At 39.3% G+C, this 22,808-nt stretch overlaps 1 protein-coding gene across 1 annotated transcript in view; it reads left to right on the top strand.

Moving 5' to 3' along the window:
* The window catches only part of LOC139302918 (calcium-activated potassium channel subunit alpha-1a-like), a 78,445-nt gene that overhangs the window by 20,980 nt on the left and 34,657 nt on the right, over positions 1-22,808 (top strand). Inside the window, exons 3-6 of the mRNA XM_070926569.1 lie at positions 11,014-11,075; positions 16,121-16,214; positions 16,301-16,412; positions 22,020-22,095. Of these exons, the coding sequence (XP_070782670.1) occupies positions 11,014-11,075; positions 16,121-16,214; positions 16,301-16,412; positions 22,020-22,095 (344 nt within the window). The remainder of the gene's footprint in view (positions 1-11,013; positions 11,076-16,120; positions 16,215-16,300; positions 16,413-22,019; positions 22,096-22,808) is intronic.

Consider the following 22,808-nt stretch of genomic DNA (forward strand, 5'->3'; position numbering starts at 1 on the left):
TTACTGTAGTTTGACCGCTGATTTCATCAAGTTGACAAAGACAAAAGAGATTTAATACAAGTCGAGGGTGCAAGATGATGATGATCCAAACTGTTGCTGTTGTAAATGCCAGTGTGATCAAGCCCTTAATGTAAGTTGGGTTTGAAAGATTGTTATGCTGTGATTTTAGGTTTTTGTCTTGAATTTTAAGATCTTAGGACCGTGTTTGTCACTGAACAGTGTCTACCGAACAAGTTATACGCTGTGTACACATACATTTTCATTGTTGTAGGTGCCTAGTAGCTGTGTTAAATTGCCTGTAAATTGTGTTGTTGGTTCTCTGTAGAGGCGGATGCATTCAGATTTGGAGATGATGATGTTATTACTGAATAGCAGGTCTATCCCTTTGGAACTGCCTTAATGCTGGTAGTGATACCTAATGATGTGGAAGCAGCTGCACTGGAAGCTTGGAAGACAAAGGAATAATCTGCTTTTATTGACAAGATGAGAGAGAAATCCCTTAAGCCCACCGCTTTTACTCTTGAGTGTGAAAGTCGCAGGCACAAAAGAAGAAAAAGCCACTGATGAAGCTTAGGATACTGTACTGTCTGCACAATGTGCTCATCCCGGGGAATATTCTGAATGATGCCGTACAAGCCTGGATATTACATTCAATCCGTCTTTAAGGGATTCCCAGCAAAAAGATGAATTGTTCAGTTTAAGTTGAATTAAATCAAATTCAAGTTTTGAAAATTACTATTCTATTCATGCCGTATGTACTCTAATATGTATAATAATATGGGTCTCTGAGGGTGTTCATGTACCAGTGAGCAGATGAAATATGATCCAGGAAGTTCAGTAGTAGGTGTTCAAACTGTGGGGCGCGCAGAGAGATGTAAAAGGGACAGGTGCATGCTGGTATTCTCAAAAAATAACAAAGTTAGTTATAAGTTGTTAGTAGTTTGGCCTGAATCTTGATTTGGCCCACTTATCAACACGGTCAGCAGTTGGAGCTCACAGCCCACAGCTCATGGAGGCAAATAAGGTACTTTAAAACCATCAGCGCCCTATTGCTGTAATTTGCATCAAAAATATTACTCCTTCTTGGAGTCGTAACTCAAATCTGAACACACAGACGTGATACACTTTTTTAATTTAGTGTGACTTACACTTCTCAGGGATATCATTTTTTTATTCATTTCAATCTGCTTAGAAATCATATTTTAAAAATGCTCTTTATAACTACAGAAATTGCCTTAGAATCATCATGTTTTTAAGTTTTCTTCAGTATCAAATTAATCCAGTGATAGTTGTCTGTACATCCACGGCTACATTGCAAACAGGAATTTGGCGTACTTTTAATGGTACCAGTTTGCCAAAATGTAAACAAATATAGGCTAAAATAAATCTCAACAGGCTCAAGATGTAGCCCACAGCTAATTCACTGACTCCATGGCAACATTATACTTCCTCTTATGTCCCCCAAAGCATTATGGTAATTTGAGTTACAAAACTCAGAGCGTGCTCATCCCCCAAATTGAAGTAAGACTAAGAATAATAATAGGAGTGAAAAAATTAATATTTACTGAAGTTCAGAATGTTATTATATCAAAATGGGCGTCTCAATTTTGTCTGTCGTGTCAGACTTTAAAAACTGTACAGTAGTAACAGATCCATCAGTTCGAAGGTTTATCAGAAACCAAAACTCTGAACAAAGTTTTATAATACTAGGAGGGAGGATTTTACAACTCTGGGAAAGTTATCACACTGATAAGTGATTATATTTTTCCTTGCAACAGTTGCCAGGTAAACATAACAGCAGGCTGAAGAGCAGAGTTTCATGGTCTTCTTTGGTTGGAAGTTTCAAGTCCATTGAAACGATCCCTGGAGTGCACTTCATTGCACATCACTGCAGCAGAGTGAGAAGACGATTTTCAGGGGGTGTTAAGTTACTGTTTAAATTATGTTGGACTGGTTGGGCTTAATACACGAGAGAATCATCCACTGGGGTTTGTGGTTTCTTTGTGGTTTGTTCCTGGATGGAAAGCCGACCTACAGTACAATCTCCAGTGTCATGTGTTTAATTTTGAAAATTGCATCAGATATACTTTTCTATATCTTATTATTTATATATTTGGCAGCATACGGTTTTAATAGATATTCATGTCCTGTACATGTTCTTGCCAAACTTAAAAAATCTTGGATTTGTGTTTTTGGACTCTGCCAAAATGCAAATTAGAAACAGCACATGAAGCAGTAAGGGCATAAACCTGGAAAAAAAAGACATGAAGCAGTTTTGGCACTGAAAATTACTTGGTGCTAAAAAAGAAAGTTAAGAAAATAAAACATTAGCTGAATGCCATAGCGAGAGGTTTTAAGTGCTCTTTTTCCTCTTGTCCTCTCATGAGCCAACAAGCCTGCGGTTCAACATGGTCTTTCAGTCACTCTACTCCTACTGATCACTCTGATGTCCTTGGTGAAGAAATAACTCTGGCAGGGTCACTGATCCCGCAGCTTGCAGACTGACACATTGAACCTGTCCAGCTCTGTGTCCTTCAGCTTCGTTTCGGTCATGAATCACTAGATTGACAAAACAGCGCACACACGATGAGCTAATTTCTTACCACACACACGTCCAGGGATTGTATAATATTTATCATCCTGCTGCTGCTGTCGTCAGTGACTGCAGCTCATTATGCAAACTGATTCTTATCTTGTCTGATGATGCGTTATGTCACACTTTATGCCAAGCTGAGATATATGTTTTCAAGTAGATCTGATGCATTCATATAGCTCAATATAGTAATGAAGCTTCCTACTCTGATAAATCTGATGAAGACAGCCCACTCAGGCCTCACTTTCCCTGCAGTTTTTTCTCAAAGTGTAAATTGAACCTAAGTAAGTGATAACATGGATCAAAGTTCAAAGTCACTCACAAAAAAGTAATAATAATATTAGATAAACCATAGTACATTTTTTATTTGCAGAGTACAACACTTTGCACTTTAACCGTTAATTGGCGTTCGCACTGGACATAACTGGCAGCTATTGTAACATTTCATAATTGACTCGACAGTCGTAGCGTGTGTCTCCACCTTTAGCAAACAGTTGCCTATTTACAACTCCAAGACATGAAGAAACATTAGCATTTATTTGTAGTCATGTAGTCTGGCCACCTGATAAACGAACGTCCAGTATTCACTCTTCTTTTAGCTCTGTTGGTCCAACTCATGAGGGAAAAATATGTGGTCCTTAAGCTGCTAAATGCTCCACTCAGTTCACCAGCTAGTTGCTTTCGGCTGTCTGGTGTGGAGCAGGTAGCGTACAGTGAGTTTATCAGAGCTTTTTTACTGAAAACAGCAGAGTCGAGGGCCATAAAACCAAAACTCTGAGCTATAACGTTCCGTAAAACTGAGTAGTAACTGTAGTCATTTGTTGATATAAGGGTAGTGCAGTTTTAAGATTGTGCTTCCTGAAGTTTAAAAGTTGATTGACAATCAAACCAAGTAATATAATGGTGATTTTCATATCTAAAAATATTGATTAGTGCAGCTTTAAACTCCAAGAGCCCCATTAATGTTTTACATTAAGCTTGTTGGATTTGTTTATCACGGTAATTTCTGTCTGTGAGAAGCTCTTAAATTTGTAGAGGATTTTCTCGATCAAATTCATTTCTTTTTAAATGATGAGCCACATGTATTGGTGAAAATTGATTGATAAAAAGTAACCTTTAAACTGTGAATGTCTGCTTCTCTTCCTGCCTGTGACCTTGTCTAATTCACCCAAGTGACACAGAACAGCTGTGATTTGTACCGTTTGATCATAACTTCTCGTTCAGGCAGATGAGACTGTAGACTTATGAAACACATGCTGGGTAGGTTATATTAAGATCATGCTTGAGGAGGGTGCCAGGCTTCAGCAGCACCATCCAAGACCCCATTAGTATGCATGTTGTGTTTTTGCCTGTCGCTATAAGCTTGGGCACATGCAGACTCCAGTGATGCCAGTGAATACAAGTCTGAGTTGAACAGGGAAGCGGGTCCAATCTGTGATTTTTTGAACCATATAGTTACAGGTAGAGCCTCTATTTGAATGTATAATTGAACAGTTTAACTTAGTGATGAAAAATAAGCATTTAAATTGAAATGTTAGGTCTGTTTTGATGCTGTTTTTACAAACAAGAGGTTGGCTTTAACAGCATCAGAAATCATATACAACTTTGATTTAGCTGTTGCCTACCATCATTTCATCACATATTAAGACCTGTCAATCAGTTTCGGAGTCGTAACAGGTCTTGTGTTTTGAATTTTTGATGGTGGACAACCCTGATATTTACATTTGGAGCACCAATTTTGCCTTTTAAGATTTTTTTTATGTCTCTCAACAGACTTAGATAAATAATCCTCTTTGGGGATAGACTGCAATTAATATACTGTACTGTAGGTATATTAAATATACAATATACCATATGTATAAATGGAAATATAGTATGAAATAACTAGGTTGATTAAAATGATAAAAAGGTAAGTTGGTGGTTGTTTGTTGATGTTCTGGTCATAACTTGATGATGCTAATACCTACAGAATATATTCAACAGAAAGACTTAGAGAGAGTTGTTCAGCATTTTGGGAAATAGGCTTATTCGCTTTAGAGAGTTAGTTAGATGAGAAGATGTATACCGCTCTTATGTCTGTATACTAAATATGTTGCTGGAGCTAGCAGCCTGTTAGCTAAGCTTAGCATAAAGACTGGAAACAAGGGGATTTCTCGGAGGGTTATATGCTGGACTATTTCTTGGCTGGGAGCAACTTCCTGGAGTCTATGCTGGTTGCCTGGCAACTGCTCCCGGTCAAGAAATAGTCCAGTATGTAACCCCCTGTAAAACAGAGAATTGTTGTTTTTACACTTTGGTTTATATAACTTGTTAATTGGTGAGCTTTAGAGGAGCTGGTAGGCGTTTTTAGTATGTTTTGTTTGTTTGGACAGAGCCAGACTAGCTGTCTCCCCGTTTCCAGTCTTTATGCTGAACTAAGCTAACCGTGGCCTCATCATACAAAGCAATTTGATCCATTGTTGATATAAAAATATTGATAAATGAAGCTGCAAGACTGTGCTGGCGTAGTTGAAAATAGCCATAAGGATGATATACAAGAGGGCCATTAAATTATTGTTTTCCCTAATCAGCAAAGACTAATAATTCTGATTGACAATCATCCACTGAAATCTAGCAATACAATCAGGATTATTAATTTAGCCATAATTGTGTAGCCCTATTTCAGGCCCGACAAGCGCTCTTTGTGCTGCAAATAGACAGTTGAGAACCTCAAAGTAGCGAAAGGTCATAATGAGGTCGGTGGTCATCATCCATCACGGTGCTTACACAACCAAAATACTCTTTTCCAAGCTGTCAATATGGAAAAAATAACAACAACAACAACAGCTTGAGATTGTAGAACTGAAGTTGCATCACATGTCACAGACGTCCTGTCAGCTGCAAAGGAGCAGGAGTTCACCAGTAATGACACTGTAAATGCCTCGAATGTTCATTCAGCGTCCGTGTCTGTCAGGGCGGCAGTCGATCGCGTTTATGGCTGTTGTCGTAAACATATTAATTTGCTGTTATCACCCTGAGCGAAGGATAAAGTCTAGTTAGTGAGGACAGTCATGATGACCAAGGTGTCTCTCACAATTCAAGGCCCACCACACATTTACAGCTGCTCTAAACCTGATGGGACCACACAAACAAAATACATTAAATGATTTAGTGGTAAAGTTAATGAGAGATTTGTATCTTTTGCAGGGGGATTCACAGCCAACCCAAAACATAACTAAATAATGTAGAGAATGAATAATTTCAGTGTTAAATCCTGTGATTTTTAGTTCAATTCAATTTTATTTATATAGTGCCAAATCATAACAGAAGTTATCTCAGAGCACTTTTCCTGTAGAGCTGGTCTAGACCGCACTCTTAATATACACTCTTAATAATATTAAGACCCAACACAACCCACCTCGAGCAAGCACTTGGCGACAGTGGCAAGGAAAAAGGCCCTCCTAACAGGCAGAAACCTTGATATTAATACAAATAATAATAGTAATAATAATGATAATAATAATAATTTTAGCAGGAACATGGGGGCAGTAGGTGGCTTCCAATCATAGATCCAGACTCTACAGCTCCAGAGGCACAAATACCTGCAGAAAGCATCAGACGAGAACGCACACAACTACGGGAGAGAGAAGATGTCGAGTTAGTAACATGCATGTTACGTGACTGCGCTGTAGTTTTTCATGTAGGGAAACACGCTTTCAGACTACAGTATTTGCATAGACTTCATGACCTTAACAAATCCCTTTTTATGCCAGAGAACATCTCTCTAACCACTCTGCCGTTCACCTTTTTAAAAAGTTGTTCTGAAAAATAAATCTGAAGAAACATGAATGTCCACTTGTGCTTCAATTCATATCTCGGTTCGTAATTACCCCATTCAGCTTATGAATGGCACATTGATTTTGTTTATTTTTTTTCCTCCTCTATTGTGCAGTTCTGTATTTTTTTTGTGTGCCATTAAGTCCAAGATGCCCTATTTATCAATGTGGCGTTTGAGGACAAACAGATGGGCTGGCTGGAATTCACCAGGATAGTCCTTAGGTCATTTTATTTTGGAAAGCAGCACTGCGTTCCTGGGGACGCTGCTGTGGATCAGACAGTCACCCATGATGAGGAACACCAGGTCAGGGACTTGTGCTCCTATTAACATTTAAGCAATGGAGGAAGAAGTACATGGATCTTTGACTTTAGTAAGAATAGCAATACCACATTGTAGAAGTACTCTGTTACAAGTAAAAGTCCTGCATTCAAAATTTTGCTGAAGTAAATGTACAGAGGTATTAGCATTAGATAACAAATAAATGTAGTGGAGTGAAAAGTACAATATTTCCCTCTGAATTGTAGTGAAGTCGAAGTATAAAATAGCATAAAATGGATATGTTACGTTCTGCCACTTCGTTCAAGTTGCATGAACTGGATGTGACACGTAGGAACATGGAGCTCAGACTGTACAGGTTTACTTAAACCAAGATGGTCTGTTGACTGCGGACACAAATCTCTGGCATCCCACCAATGAGAGCGCTGATCCCGCAGTGACCGCGAGGCTTTCAGGGAATATGAAACAAACTGACCCCTGCTTCCTCTGAATCCTGTTTTTAGATACTGTAGCAGCTTACAGAGTAACACAACCTCCCTCTGCAGAGTTTCTACCTCACCTGAATCTCAATGAGCCCTCATTAGATACTGTTGTACAGTTGTATTAACTTAATGCTCCTCACACATTAATGATGATGTTTATTGCATTCCCACACGACTAAAATTCTACCATTGATTGATCGTTGTTGCATATGTCAACCTCTGTCTCTTTCCCCAACTACAGAAGAAAGAAAAAATATGAGTAAATGTGGCACCACCTTGGGCTTTGAGCTCGCTCCCCACAGTATAAGTGAAGTTCACATTTCTTTGGCAGGTTATTCATGCTGGCTGATGGTGAGTCACACTCCAGGAAGAGTGGAGGAGCATGAGTGGGCTCTCTGATGTTTGCAGGTTGACTTCTGAATGCTTGAGACCTGCTGGCGCTCTCCGCAGGGCCGTGACATACAGTACATCAGAGACGGGTTCGCTGGTGATATTATGATCTCTTGTGAGAGTCGACCTTGAAGAAATCTAATTGTTCTTTGTTAACACATATTATTAAAAAGGTTTCTTCAACCAATCTTTAGAAATGTGTATGTTGTTTTACAAGCAGTTTTAGCTAGCTCTTTTCAACAGCTCACAGCTGAATATGGAGATTTCCGGGGCAATTGCTCATTGTGTTCCAGATTAATTGCTTACTCTTTCTTGTTCTTAAGAGCTGTAGAATTCATTAATTAACTTGACTTGGACTTGACCACTGTGAGACATGACTTACTCGACTCCTTAAAGACTTATTTTGAGACTTAAAAGCCAAAACACTCAGTTAATTCATGTAATTAGCCCAAAATCACAAATTTGCCTCAAAGGACTTTTCGATCAGAACTACATCCAACACCCTCGATGCTTCGATCCTCAATTTCTGTCCCAACTTTTGAAAAAAATTTAAATTCTTGCAACAATAAAAGATATTTGATTGATTCCAGCTAAGTAAAAAAAATGTTCAAATGCTGTGTCATTTTAACACATTTTGCCTTGGACTTGGCTTCAACTTGTCCTCGAGATCTTGAGATATGACTTGGACTTGTCTCAAAAGGCTTGTGACTTGACATGACTTGAGGCTTGTTTCATATAACTTCAGACTTGACTTGGACCTGTCTCATGTGACTTGAGCCTTTACTTGGACTTGTCTTGAATGACTTGTGACTTGACGTGAGACTTGACTTGGACCTGTTTTAAATGACTTGTGACTTGCTCTGACAGACTCAAGACTTTTTCTCAAGGATTTTTTTCACAACACCCACAGTAGTTTCTTGAACATGGTTTCCTTCCTGGCAGCGACGTTACGACGTTGTGAAAGAAAATATTTGTCATTTTCTTTAATTCCAGTGTGATTTCCTTCTTATCTTGTAACTGACAAAGACATTAAGTGAGGAGCCATGAAGACCATGTTAGCAGAAATTAATGCAAATTGGAGGGAGTCTTGGCAGCTCTCTTGGTCATCATGCTGTGGTCGGTCGTCTCCGCGAGTCTGCAAATAGCTGAAGGTGGCTGAAGATACAGATGTGACACGTCATTATCCGGTGGCTGGGATGAAAGATGAATGCTGGCACCGTCTGCCGTCACCTCATTGACAAACCAAGTCATGATATCCCCCTCTTTGTTGAAGCCTGTGTGTTTTATTTACTGCCATCTTCCTCTGCCGGCGGCATTAGCATTTCTAGGGTTGCACCAACATTGTTTCCAGTTTCTAAACCGGGATGGTCAGAGGCATAAAGAGATTTCCTGGCTTTCAAAGAAGAAGGGTCGATTAAAAATGCATGCGGGTGCTTTTTGTCATTACGGAGCCATCAGTGGTTGCAGGTTGACAATACAATTTCACATCATGGAAATGAATTAGGCTGAGCTCATTCATTATGAATGCCCACTGGCTTCTTGTTCAGGATGGCCATTGTGTCATTTCTAAATAGATGAAAGCCCGGTTGGGTCGCAGATAACCTGGTAGTGTATTTCAGGATGTAAAACATTTGTTCTGCTGTCTGGCAGAAACCTTTCTGTCCGTATCTGTGTCTCTCTGGGTCGAGCCCTCGTCTACATTAGCTCTGGCTTTTCAAAAGGGGAAATTAGGACACTCGTTTTGCAACAGTATTAATGAGCTGCTGTGCTTTTTGACTTTTAAATATCAAGTGATGATACTGTACAATTTTTAAAGAATTAATCTATTTTTTTTTCTAAGCCAAATGGCAGAAAACGTGTTTTGTAACAGCTGCACCTCATAATGTATAAACTCACATTGTGGTTTAGTTGCTTTTTAGCCTATTTTGTAATAAGTATGCTCTTGTTAGGTAACAGAGATTTTGTCCTCTGCCCTCCATTTCTGATAATCTTCCACCTTCTTCTCTGGTTAGACAAACGCAACATGACAGCAGTCACTTTTGAATTTTACTGTGTGATTCTCAGTGACAGTAGCGTTGTGTCAGGGTTTTTTTTTTTCCCCACAGGTAACCTTGATCGAAACGACAGAGTGGTCACCTCGAGCTCTGTTAGACCTCTAAATATCTAGATATGCTGATTTGTGCTGTGTTTGATTTCCCTTTGAACTATTTGTGTTTACAATTTAGTCTGATTTCACCTAAGCTCTATCCGTGTCATCTGACAACTCTTGCTTTGTACGCTAACACCAGATTTCATGTTTATTACCCTACAACCTGCCTCCCAGTCTACTCTGAACGTCTATCAACTTACTCTAGCCCCCCCCCCCCCCCGCACACACAAAGGCAGAGTGACAGAGTAAAAGCAACACCCTGGTTTTTATTGTCATGCTGCTCCACCGTGGCCACTGAAGCTTCGGGGCTCTGCTGCTGCATCCTTCCTTGTTTGTGTCTGTGAAAGCTGAAGCCACGTTCTGTCACCTCGCCCACTCTTTCGCTGCCAATTTACATGATGAGCCGAGCCCTTGTGTATTTATTTACACTGTCGTATGTACAGTAACTGATGAGTCTGTTTGTGACACTGCTGTTCCAAACTGTGACTCTTTCTTTCTGGTTTATATAACACAATTATAACAGGCTTACGAGATCCTCAAGGTCGGTCATTGCTCATTAATAGGCGTTAAACATTTGAAACACACCTTGAAACACATTTCTGTAATTCTATTTGCTCCTCTGTTCACATTAAGTTTGAGGTTGTATAATAGTTTATGCTTCTGAGTAAATAAGTTGTTGAGTGAAAGATCTAGAGCTATCTATTAACTGATTCATCGTTTAGTCTATAAAATGTCAGAAAACAGTGAAAAATATCTATCCTTCGGAGCCCAAGTTGACGTCTTCAAATATCTTGTTTTGTTCGACCATCAGTGCAAAACACAAAGATATTCAACTTTCAATTATATAAATCAGATAAAAGCGTCTATTTCTCACATTAGAAACGCTGGAACCAGAGAACGATTTCATGATCATCAAAATAGTTGTAGATTCATTTTCTGTCGATGAGCTAAATGTTTAATCGTTGCAGCTCTAAAAAGATAATTTAATCATGTGTTTTAACAAAACATGTTTATATGTCATATTCTCTGTCTCTGTATATTTATTGAATTCTTTTCATTTCATTTGCTAACATTTTATTGTATTTCACTCTTATCCATTTGTTTCTGTAAACCTCTAAAGGGTATTCTCATCATCAAAAGTTACATTTTGTAATTTGTTCTTATAAACTCCTCCACATCCCATAAATCATTTTAAATGTTAGAATAAATTAGTGTTTCCAGACAAATAGGTCAGATGCATGCATTTCTACTGTCTAGTTATAGTCTAGGTCTTTGGAGTAAAATGGTCTTTTTTCTTTTTTTCCAGGTGGTGCTCGTATTTGCTCTCAGCATCGGAGCCCTTGTCATATACTTCATAGATTCCTCTGAGTAAGTTTTTTTTTGTGCCTTCACTACTAAAGCTGCTTTGGCTTTTGGGTCACAATTAACCCTGTTTTAACCTGTTCCACTGCAGAATATTTGAAATGACAGGTAGACTACTTTTAAGGTTGCTTTAATAATTTATCAGAGTTCATTTGACCATGAGATCAGATAAATGTTAACGCTGCCATCATGGGAATGTGGCCTCGTAGCGACTGAACCAGGTCTGAGGATGGATGGATGGATGGATGAAACATAAATTTAAAAGAGAAATCAAGAAACCGAGAGTTCATGTTCCTGCTCTCCTGACTCTCTGAGACCTTTAGCTCAAAGCTTATAGTAGCTTTAATAAAGCTGTCACTTTTCTGTCAGAGAAATATAGAAATGCATCATTTACACTGTATGTATTATGGTCTTATTGTAGCCTAAAATGCTTCAATCCTTCTGGTAAAATGATGCTGCTTCATTTATAAAGATCATAATGCTTCATTGGAAAACTGTACGCATTTCAGGCACGTATGATTTAGATTGGCCTCAGAGACCTCAACCATTAACTGGATCCTATACTGTCGTAAATCCTCATATAGCACATATAGTGTAGTTCCAGCCTTAATAACCTTGAGTGCTTTGTGCTCTGTATATGGCATTTGAGAACATGTACTTGCTGTTTTCATCCAATCCCCTTCCAGGTAAACTGCTCTGAGCTTACTGGCGATCTCTGCTGACACACCGCCAGTGCTCACAGATGAAATTTGCTTAATCTCTGTAATGAAAGGATCAGACCCTCAAAACAGGCAGGAAAGCACCAAAGTTCCTGTTCGAAAACAATCGCCATCGCTCATCAAACAAGAGGAAGCGGAAGACCCTGTTAGCTCCGTGTGCGACAGTATACTGTTACTGCAGCCTGGTGGTGTTTGGACAGGATGTGCCATTAAGAAGTAGAGCAAAATACGCCAGGATAAAAGCTTTTATCAAGCCCAGAGGGAGTCTCCGCTGGGAGTAATGTTAAGGCGGAGAAGAGAAAATGGGCTGTAAACTCATGTAATCTGGCTCATGGAGGCAGGCATGTGGGTTATTTGTTATTTCATAGGACTGTATACAGCTGAGGGCTTGGCTTGCTCTGATGTGGTTTGCTCGCATCTCATTTCATTAACTGGACAAGCTCAGGTAGAGTTACATTTTCCACTAATGCCATCTGTGGCCTCCTGTTCTCAGAACTTGCTCGCAGCCGCGCCCGATACCTTTTCACCTGATGAAGGATGACCTACGACCTCTGCCTTTAACCTGTTCACACGTGAAAGGGCATTGTTAAATACACGATGAGGAAAGATGCTGCAGCACCTGTTCAATAGCTTATATTCATATTCATGCTACTGCTCTTTGTCCCAGTTTTCATTCAGTCTTGTCCAGGTCTTTCTATTATTCAGGCAGTATTTTTTCACTACCTGTCAACCCAACAAGCCACGTACTTAAAGCCAAAGAGCAGCCAGTTAGCTGCTCTCTTGCATGCTTCTAAGTGGCAGCAGACTGTAACAGATACAGCCCTTCCTGTAATTAGTCCTGTGGGGCTGCTGAGGCTGTTGTATGATGGACGGGCTGACCTGGCTGGAAGCGACGCAGAGAGAGAGACGTCAACGCAGCAGACCCACTTAGGCTCGTAGAGAAGAGCTCAAGCTATGAGCTGCACAGGGATGAAGAAGCAGGCTGGGTCTCAAAGGGAGTTTTACGTCATACAGCAGTAGTCATATCTCACTTTGCACCCTATGCTTCCATGTTGTGCCATTTGTAAGTCAAGATGAACACGGAGAGTGCCGCGCTGATCTTTCAGAATCAGAATCAGAAATACTTTATTGATCCCGGGGGGAAATTATACAGTACCGGTGCTCCCATTCAAGAGCAGAAATCAATTTGTTTCATCAATGTTAAAGTAGAGCCGGGTGTCAAACCCAAAACAACGAACCAGAAAACTCTGTTGAACTTACAATTTGGGTGTTGATTATTTCTGGGTTTGATTAATTGTTAAAAAAAAATGTTGAAGCTTTAAATCAAGATTTAACTAATTGTAGAATTATTTATTTAAAATTATTGCACAACTACTTTTGTTAAGTCATTAATGCTGATGTGGTTGAGATGTTTGGTTTATTTTGCCTAATGAAAGGCAAAAACTATTTTTATAGATATTGTTTTATCTAAAGGTCTCCTACATGTGAGCTGCTTGTCTTGTTTGATCTTAGTCTGAATTGAATGAGGGGAGACAGAGAGACCAGGACTACTGTGGGCAGGGGAGGGTTTGTGATCCATAACAGGCTTAGTCCTCTTCCACACCAGGCCTACTGGAACTCAATTATTTAGCACTGCAGGTCTGCCTCTCCTATATGGTCTGTCACCCTGTTATGACAGGGATTTGCCGGGAGACGTGTCAGTACAGCGAATGAGGGCAGAACTCTCCAAGTTGTTGGGACTATTCTTAGAGGTGCCTGAAAGAAGACAGGCGAGGAATATTTTTTCTATATCTTCACTGTAAATTTTGAGATATTATGTAGATGCAAGACAATTGAATGTAACAGTTAAATGTAGCCTTAGGGGGGAATAAACGAGAAGAAAACAAACAAAACTTGCTAAAGACTTGATAAGATGCAACAGAAGGGGGAAAAGCAGCCTGACTTAAATTAGAGTACAATCATCATAGTTCTCTTTACATCGTCAGATACAAAATTCAGTTAGTCACTGTTAACGGTGTGTATTGTTTTACTTATACAAAAAGTTAATATAGATCTTTCATTTTCTTGTGGTCATAAAGGATGATGAAAAGACAAATATTCAGAATACTTAGCGACGGGATCAAGAGGAACTGCTGTACCCATTTTATGACCAAGTAAATGCAGCAACTTGTACAGAAAGTTGATCTTCAGACGCACCCAAATGCAGTGGAACAAGTCCAGTTTACACTTGAGGGTTAAAATAATGCAGGGGTGCAATGGTTGTGTGAGGCAGATGAGGATCGTTTGAGTCTTCCTCATCACATCAGCGACCTCCTGATCATCAACCAGAAGATCAATCGAGTGTCACTGCTGTGCATCAGATCGGTTCAAGATAATCCCCAAGGTATTTTAATGTCGTGAACTCCATGGGGACAGAGTTTTATCAAACGTGGGTTTACTAGAATTTTTTACATAACAAAAGCAATTTGCTTTAATCTGAGTGGTATTAAGGATGAGGCCGGTGAGGATAGTTTGAGTCTTCCTCCCCTCCTGGAGGCGCTACAGACCCTAACCCCTAACCCTAACCCAAAACAGCCTGACACGAGAACAGTTTCTACCGACAGGTCATCACTCTGATGAACAGTTAACACCAGTCACATAGTGTCAGGAACAATCCCTGTGACACAAACATCCACGGTGTCAGTTTCAGTTTATTGCATTTATATAGCAAGATTAAAATAGAAACAAGATTGAAACAGAAATATATAAAATCTTGTTGCTTGTTGTCCTTTGTTTTTAGCTGCATGTGTGTCTATGTACATTGAGAGCAATGAAAAACCGGAGTTAAATTCACACACCTGGCCAATGAAGCAGATTCAGATTCTGCAGATTGTTGCCGTTGAGCGATGAGATGTGTGTCAGTGAAGCCTGTGAATGTGGGTGTAGTGATCCTGCAGGTAGAAGACTAACAAAGAGGCATGAAAACAGATTAACTAAATGTATGAGAGGGACCTGCTTGGCACTAACATGCTGCAGAGAAGAAGGACCGTGTATAAGGAATAAAAACCAGCATGATTCATAATAACCTGGACTTCAGGGCAGTGGTTCTCAACCGTTTTGTCCCTTAAAATGAAGCAATATCTATCAAAAGTCAAAATGTCCTCATTTTTACTTCTCAGAATACAGTAAAGTCACAATGTATTTCTGAATTGGATTTTTTCTCAGAAAAAACAACAACAAAACAAAAACACAATTTTGCGCTACAGAAATAAACTGTATGTATTTTTTGCTTTCCTGTCCTGTCTTACCTCGTGACCCCTTGAACAGGTCCCGACCCTCAGGTTGGGAACCACTGCTTTAGGGCTGCAACTAATGATTATTTTCATTATGAATTAATCTACAGATGATTTTTCTGTTTGATCAGCTGATCATTTTGTGTCAAAAAATCAAAAAAAAATTGTGAAAAACTAGTTCCCAGAATCATAAATAGCTTGTTTTGTCTGACCAACAGTTCAAAACCCAAAGAGATTCAGTTTATGATATAAAACCAACAAAAACTGTAAATCCTCACATTTGAGAAGCTGGAAACAGCAAATGTTTTGATTTAATAAACGACTTAAACGATTAATCAAATATCAAAGTTGTTGTACTTTTCTGTCAAAGGACTACTTGTTTCAGCACGTTTAACCTGTGTTTTCATTTTAGGTGTGACTAATATTTTGAGAGGATATTTTTTATCATCTTTATTACCCAATCCTACTAACCTATTACTTTCATATTCACTTATTATTTATTTCTCTTTATTTGAATTCTTAGTGCCAGATACAAGCTTTTTGAGGGTGAGACTTTACTACATTGCTAGCATTTGCTATGGCTGCCTGATTTCATAAAAGAGGACATGAACCCTGCATGCATTTAACCCTTAAACGACTGCCTTGGCTCTGCATTTCTGCCATGTTTGACTTAATATTTACCTGAAATGTTGTCTATGAGATTGGAAATGCAGGCCTGAATGGAAAACAGCCTCATTTTCATTATGTGATATGGCACCTGGAATATCTGCAGTTATTTAAGGGTTAATCAGGTATCTCGACAAGTTATTGCTTGTGTGACAATAAATGCATGTCCTTTCTCAACAGAAAAACCATTGGAAAATACCAACTATTGCACTCTTTTCAACACTTAAGTTCCTCTTCTTTTGGAAATCTTAAAAATGCATTTTCAGGAAAAGAAGAATGCATCTTTTATGCTTTTTTTCATGAAATACTGTTGATATATATCCAAACCCTTCTTCACTTGACCGCCAATATTTGTAAGACATTAATATACTTTGTTTCTCCCTCTGTCTAATAGTCCTATCGAGTCCTGTCAGAACTTCTACAAAGACTTCACGTTGCAGATCGACATGGCGTTCAATGTGTTCTTCTTGCTGTACTTCGGCCTCCGTGTAAGTAAAACTGAAGTTGCCTACATTTAAAAAAAAATGGAGCTAAAAACCATAAATCTCATCTTTAACCCTTCATTTCCACACAGTTTATTGCTGCCAATGACAAGCTGTGGTTCTGGTTGGAGGTGAACTCGGTGGTGGACTTCTTCACGGTCCCTCCGGTGTTTGTGTCGGTGTACCTGAACAGGAGCTGGCTCGGTAAGGATGCTCACATGGCTCACACAGGCTGATTAACAGACCAGGCGTTGTACAGTGGACCTTTTGGTTTGTATTTAGGAGCCTGTGGTGCCACCCAGTGGATTTCCAGGGTCTAGCAGCTGTCAGTGACTGCACCAGATAATCTCAGCACGTCACTAAAGCTGCAAAATGGGAACATCTTGGCATTTTGTGGTCATTTACATGGGCACACCTACAATATTAGCCATATAAGTTTGATAATTTTGTCATGAAATTACCTTTATGTTGGGACGTTGCATGACATGCATGACAAGTTTGAATGATCCTCTTTATTACTGTGGAAATTAAAAACTCTACTACGGCACAGCATGCAAACTGAAAAAGCACGGTGACTCGAGCTTTGCTCGTCGAACTAATGCTTGTTTGCTTGACAACACTATCAAATATTGTATGGCTGTCATCTGGTGTGCCGTTCAAACTTGATTTGAATAGAAATGTAATTTTCTTTCGGCTCCATGTCTTCGGCCATGTGTTGTGGACAGTGGGCATTGTGCTGCAGGTGTCATTCCCATGCCCTTCACCTGTCCAGCAGATCTCTCTGGCCATCACCTGCAATAACACTCAAATTCAATCATGCTGTGATTGAAAAGTACACGAATGGATAAAAAAAAACAGTAATAAGCTTTGCTCGGAGCTCGAGCGCTAGAATAGAAGTCAATCTGCTAAATGTGTGAAGCTCATCACTCGGAGAGGTCTGTGAGGAATTAGAGGATTAAGGGGGATCATTTTTTTTTTGCTGCATTACAGGTTTTTATAGCTGCTTTTTTCTTCTCCTGTCAGCTGAGGAACAAACCTGCTGTGTAGCCAACACCAGCAATGAACACCCTCTACTTTAGAGTGAATATGACAGCTTGATAGGTGCAGTTGCATAATGTGCCTGTGTGTTTTCCCTGAGCTGATGTACTGTGACTTTGTTGTGTGAAAACAACAAAAGTAGAACAAGCTATAGTGCTGGCTGCTGGCGCCATCTAGTGGACATGTGAGAGTATGGTTGGCATATGAGGTGATAAGTACTTTCACAATATTTGATCATTTCGTCATACATGTTGTGGATTTGGGCAGCAGTATAGAGTCCTTATCACTGCTTGTAGCATTATACAGATAGTTATTGTTTTTTAGCAACAATACAGTTTTTATTGGCCATTTTATTGCTATAGTGTGCTTATATTCAAGCTCAAATGAATGTGGAGATTATTTTATCTCCAACTCACTGTGTTTGAATTTGTTGCTTTTTTATGTGCAAAATTTCAAAATGTGTGCTTTTGTGTGCCTGTTTTTTTTGTCGTTTGCATGCTCATTGGCCTTCACTTCAGTTGCTTATATTTATTTTCTGTGAAAGCCCGTCCTTCACTTCTCTACACTGATACCCTGCTGTTGTTTGAAAGCGTAAGAAAATGCAAGAAATCACAAATGAATCACTGAGACCCCTCCTCTCCTGCAGTGCATCTGTTAGGTGACGTGACATGTGATCAGACCAAAACAGTGTAAAAGGATACAGCATAAATTGACCATGACACCAATAATTACAACAACCCAGAATTAAATACCACAACTACGCTGTGTTTGATGTTTCAGTGATGTTTTGGGTTCATAGATGGTAATAAAATGTTTTCAACCAATCACCAAAGAGTTGTGAGATGCTCAGTGTTATGCTGGCTTTGGTTTTGTTTGCTGCATCAGTTATTTTAGATATTCCCATGATATTGCAATATTTTTTCTACGTTATTGATATCACAGACAACAATATGGAAACCTTCCAGTAAAACCTAATCAAATGTTGCTCTTAAAGTGGTAACCTGTTACCATCTTGTTGTTGTGTTGTTAGCGTTTGTGTAGGTGTTGCTCTTTTTGTTTTCTGCTCAGCCACGCATGCCTCTCACTGCTCATGTTAAATGTTCTATTTTCTGAATTTCACACTTACCAAAAATGCAGCACTTCCTGTCAGACTCAAACAGCAAATATACAAGCATTCCAGCGCCTAGTTGACCGAATACAGGTTTACTTTTGTATTGTATCTAAATTGGCATTCAAATTTTGTTATTCAGGTTAAGATGAAGCATAAAAATACATATTGACATTTCCTGCGGTTTGTGGATTTGTAGATCTGATTCCAGTAGGAAAAGACATAATCTCCGTCAATATGGTCAGTGAACAATTGGTCATGTAGGATTAGCGACTGATTTACTGTTTAGTTAAACTGAGGTTAAACAGGTGGTGAGGTCATAACCAGCTCAGCAGCGTCTGGTCGCAGCTGTCGAACTCCCTCTTCTGATCAAAACTCCCGTATTTCAACCGGGCGCTCAGCCAAACTGCCAAACTGTCAACCCTCCTGTCTGAACATTTTGACACAAATACACACACAGTATGCACTAATATTTTCTCATACTAACACACTCATTGATGCACGGCAAGCTTGTGGGTGCATGAGACATATTTTGGATGTTGCGTAGAAAATGCCTTAACGCAGCGCACGATAACAGCTTTTACTGTTAAGTCTGAAATTCTGAGCTGCTGCAGGTGTTATTTATCAGCAGCATGTTTATCTCTGACAGTGAAAATAATCCAGTGCAACTCGTCCACACAAGATATTCATGTCTTGGTGGTGGCCACTGAGCTGAAGTAAAAAACACAGAAAGAAGCTTTCACTGAAACTAAATGTCCTCAAATGCAAATGCTCTGAAGCAGTGGTTCATAACTTGAGGGTCTGGACCACCAAACATGTCACAACGCTGCAGAAGGATAATTTGAATGGAAAAGAAGAGAACGGGATAATGGTTTATCTTAGAGGTCTATAATTTTCTCATAGAAGAAATAAATAATTTAATTCATGTATCTGACCTGCTGTGCACTCACTCTCTTGGCCAGTGTTTCCCAAACCTTTTTGGCTTGTGACCTCTTAAATCAAAGCAATGTTTTCCTGCGACCGCTTGTCACCGGATGCATGGGTCTCCCAGTTGCGACAAGTTCTACTTAAGACTGAGTTTGTTATTTGAATAATTAGTTGAGTCTTATAGAAGAAAGATGATCCAATAATCCAAAAGAAAAAAGAGAGGAAATTTAGTCTGATTAACTTACCTTTGTGTAGCAGAAACAGTTTTTTTGTCAGTTTTCTTTATATTAAGCATCTTTGCGGCCCCTCAGGTTGAGAACCACTGCTCTAGCATTGGAATTACTGTACCTAACTGTTCCAGTTAATCACTGTCTCAATTTTCCCCCTAATTACTAGAAAATGACATTTCCTCATATGAATTTACAGTCACATATCAGTTCATCTGAAGGAAGTTAACAAGTGAAATAAAGTGTTAACGTTCTGAGACACTACTCTGAAGAACATTTATACCCCTCATTGTTTGTGCTGAAATGTTTTAGGGCGTTTGTGGTGTTTTGCTGACAACAGAAGTGACAGATGTTTCACATTTTATTTCACATTTCAGATTAAGGACTTTGCAGACTTAGATTTCCGTCAGCTGTTGTACTTTCTCTCCATGCAGTGATGTTTTTTTCTGCTGCGCATTTAGTTTTAACATCAAGTACAATAGCAGTTATTACATCAGCTGTGATTAATTTAGGGATTATTGCAGAATCACTAAATCCATAGAAAAACGCTGTTATTGCCAAAGCTTCTCGTTTTTCCACACACAGCTTTACTGGCCGCTCACATGACTTGTTTCCTGCTATAAACGCGAGACAAAGATACACGCTGTTCTTGTCCAAGATTAGAGAAGGACATTTGGTTCGTCAAGAGCAGTTGCAGGGTTATAGGGATGAGCTGTAGGTTACATTGTGGAGCCAGCTGATGGACAGACTCGCTGCCTGGCCTCTTCCTTTCCCTGGATGAATCCTAAAGGAGCTTACACTCTAATATCCTGATGGAGAAAAGGGTTTGCTTTAAGCTTGCTGAACACGCCTCATCACAGCGAGGATACTAGGAAAGTCTGAGGTTAAAAAACAAGTCTTTTTGACGCCAACCTGTTGGGTGCGACTATCATGAAAGCACCTGATTTCTTTTTGTTTTGTCTCTTTTTGGAGGGAGATCATATTTTTTCTACATGATATCTGCAGAATAGTTATGACGCGGACGTGAAGCAGATTTTGGACTTGGACTTGAAACTTTTAGCCCACCAGAAGTGATTTCCAGACATGATTCCCACTAAGATGTTAGTGTACAGGAGGCCCGATGGAGGCACACACTCTCAGGCGATTTCTAACACAAGAAGGCGCAAGAAATCGACCGGGGAGCTCTTCCAGAAGGGCTACAGGGTCAGGATGGGCCACGGGCAGGTCAGCGAGAAAGAGGACCAGGACAGCATCTGGTACAGCCTCGGTGCATGCTTCCATGTAATCTCCTATTGGGGTAAGACCTGCAGGACGTGGGAACTGGGGGAAACTCCACTAAAGCTGAAGGCTGGCGTGTCCAGAAGTCTTTGGACTCCGTGTGTCAGCTGGACCTGGTTCAGGTTCAGGATTTGCTCTGTATTACGCTCCCCATCTGGCAAACACTCACTTGAAATGAAAAACGAGCTTTGGCGAGGCACACCACGCTTCACGTCATTTTATAAAAGATTATTTATTTATATTTTTCTAGCTGAATGATTGCCTGTAACGTCTTTGATTTGTGTCATTTGGCATTCAAACAAATCTATTCCAGCAGGGGAAATTTGTCAGCCCGATTAATGCATGCAGAGATGGATTTTACTTTATTGCTCACTCTTGGCTGAGGTGACTTTTAATTGTTTATGCAGCACCGACACTGCAGTGGATTCTGCTTTTTGTCAAACTGAGTTGGATCTATGAATCATTTGGCTTTTAAACTCAGGTGGTAGGTTCCTCTTAGCAGGTAGTTTACTGCCATGCAGCTAAACGATGAAACATAAACAATAAAACATGTTATTTTGCTTTATCAGACGTGTTCTGGTATGTGCTTTCTGTGTTGATTATCTGAGATTTTTGGACAGAAACGGCAGTAAGCTTGTTATAATGAGGTTATAAATGATTGTATGAAACAGTCGATCAGTAATCACGTACAGGAGCTCAAGCTGGTGTTTTGTTGGTGTGTCGTCCTTGAACTCTTGGCAACAGACACAAGCTCTTTTTTTTTTCTTCCCATAAATACCGTCAAATTCAGGATTTGACGTCACGTCTATTTACTCATTCAATGTGGCGTGACGGCGTCCACCTGTCTTTACTCTAATCCAGGTTTTCATCTCGTCCACGTTCAGAGTTTTTACCTAGCAGGAATGAAACATGTAGCAGGTAGATGCCGGTGCTTAGTGACGGTCCTCAGATTAAAACAGAGTGCTGTGAGATGGTGAAGGAATAGATATCTGGGATGTTAAGCTTTGTTTTCATTTTTTCCCCTCATATTCCAAAAAGTTTCTTCTCTGAAACAGTAAGGCTTGTTATCGCTTCAGTCTGAGTTTTTTTTTATTTTATTAGTCTGAATCCAGTTGATAAACATGGATGAAAGTATGAAAGGTAGGATGTTCTTGTTAAACCACAGTCGAATGCTGTTGATGTTGTTTCAACTGTCATTAATCATCATTTGTTTATGGTCTTTTTTTCTCACAGGCTTGAGGTTTTTAAGGGCCTTAAGGTTGATACAGTTCTCAGAAATTTTACAGTTTTTGAATATACTAAAGACAAGGTAAGTGTATTAATATTCTATCTCACTTTTTGTCAAAGTAGCAGAGCGTTTGTAATGTTTTTTTCACCCGTTTTATGTGTGAACATTGCATGCACTTATTTTGTAGCATGAATATGGTTTTATTTTGAAGGGGAAAAGCAAAACAAGCATGATCACTTGCTTTCATTTAATTTGAAAAACATTAATATTATAGTAAGTTAATATTAAGTAAAGTGCTGTATTGTGCACACCAGGCACAATCTACTTGTATGATGGAGTCTTGAGCGAAACAGCTTTCTGTTTGTCTCCTTGCTGCTTAGTATTGAAGCTTTTTTGCACAGATGTCATGTCAGAAAGAGCTTACAGCGCAACAAAATGCTTCAGAATAATCTCCTCACTCATTCACGCAGATGAAGGTCAAGACAGAACACACAAAGTAGGAGAGGACAGAGGTCATGCAGGGACTTCACAATAAGACATATACTGTATTGTTTAAAGATGGACGTACATACGTAGTGAGGAAGACCTTTGCTCACAAAATGCATGTGTTTACATTCACATTAGAGGTATTTTTTTAATGGCAGGGGATGAAAATATCTTTTTTGTGGAACTATTTTGCAAACTTGTGAAAATGCATGTTTAAATAAGTAATAGAGCCATTTATTACTATATGTTTTTATAACTAAAATAAAACAAAGTAAGCACTGTAATTTCATACAAATTGATTAAAAAAT

This window comes from Enoplosus armatus, chromosome 20, assembly GCF_043641665.1.
Source record: "Enoplosus armatus isolate fEnoArm2 chromosome 20, fEnoArm2.hap1, whole genome shotgun sequence".
Taxonomy (NCBI): domain Eukaryota; kingdom Metazoa; phylum Chordata; class Actinopteri; order Centrarchiformes; family Enoplosidae; genus Enoplosus; species Enoplosus armatus.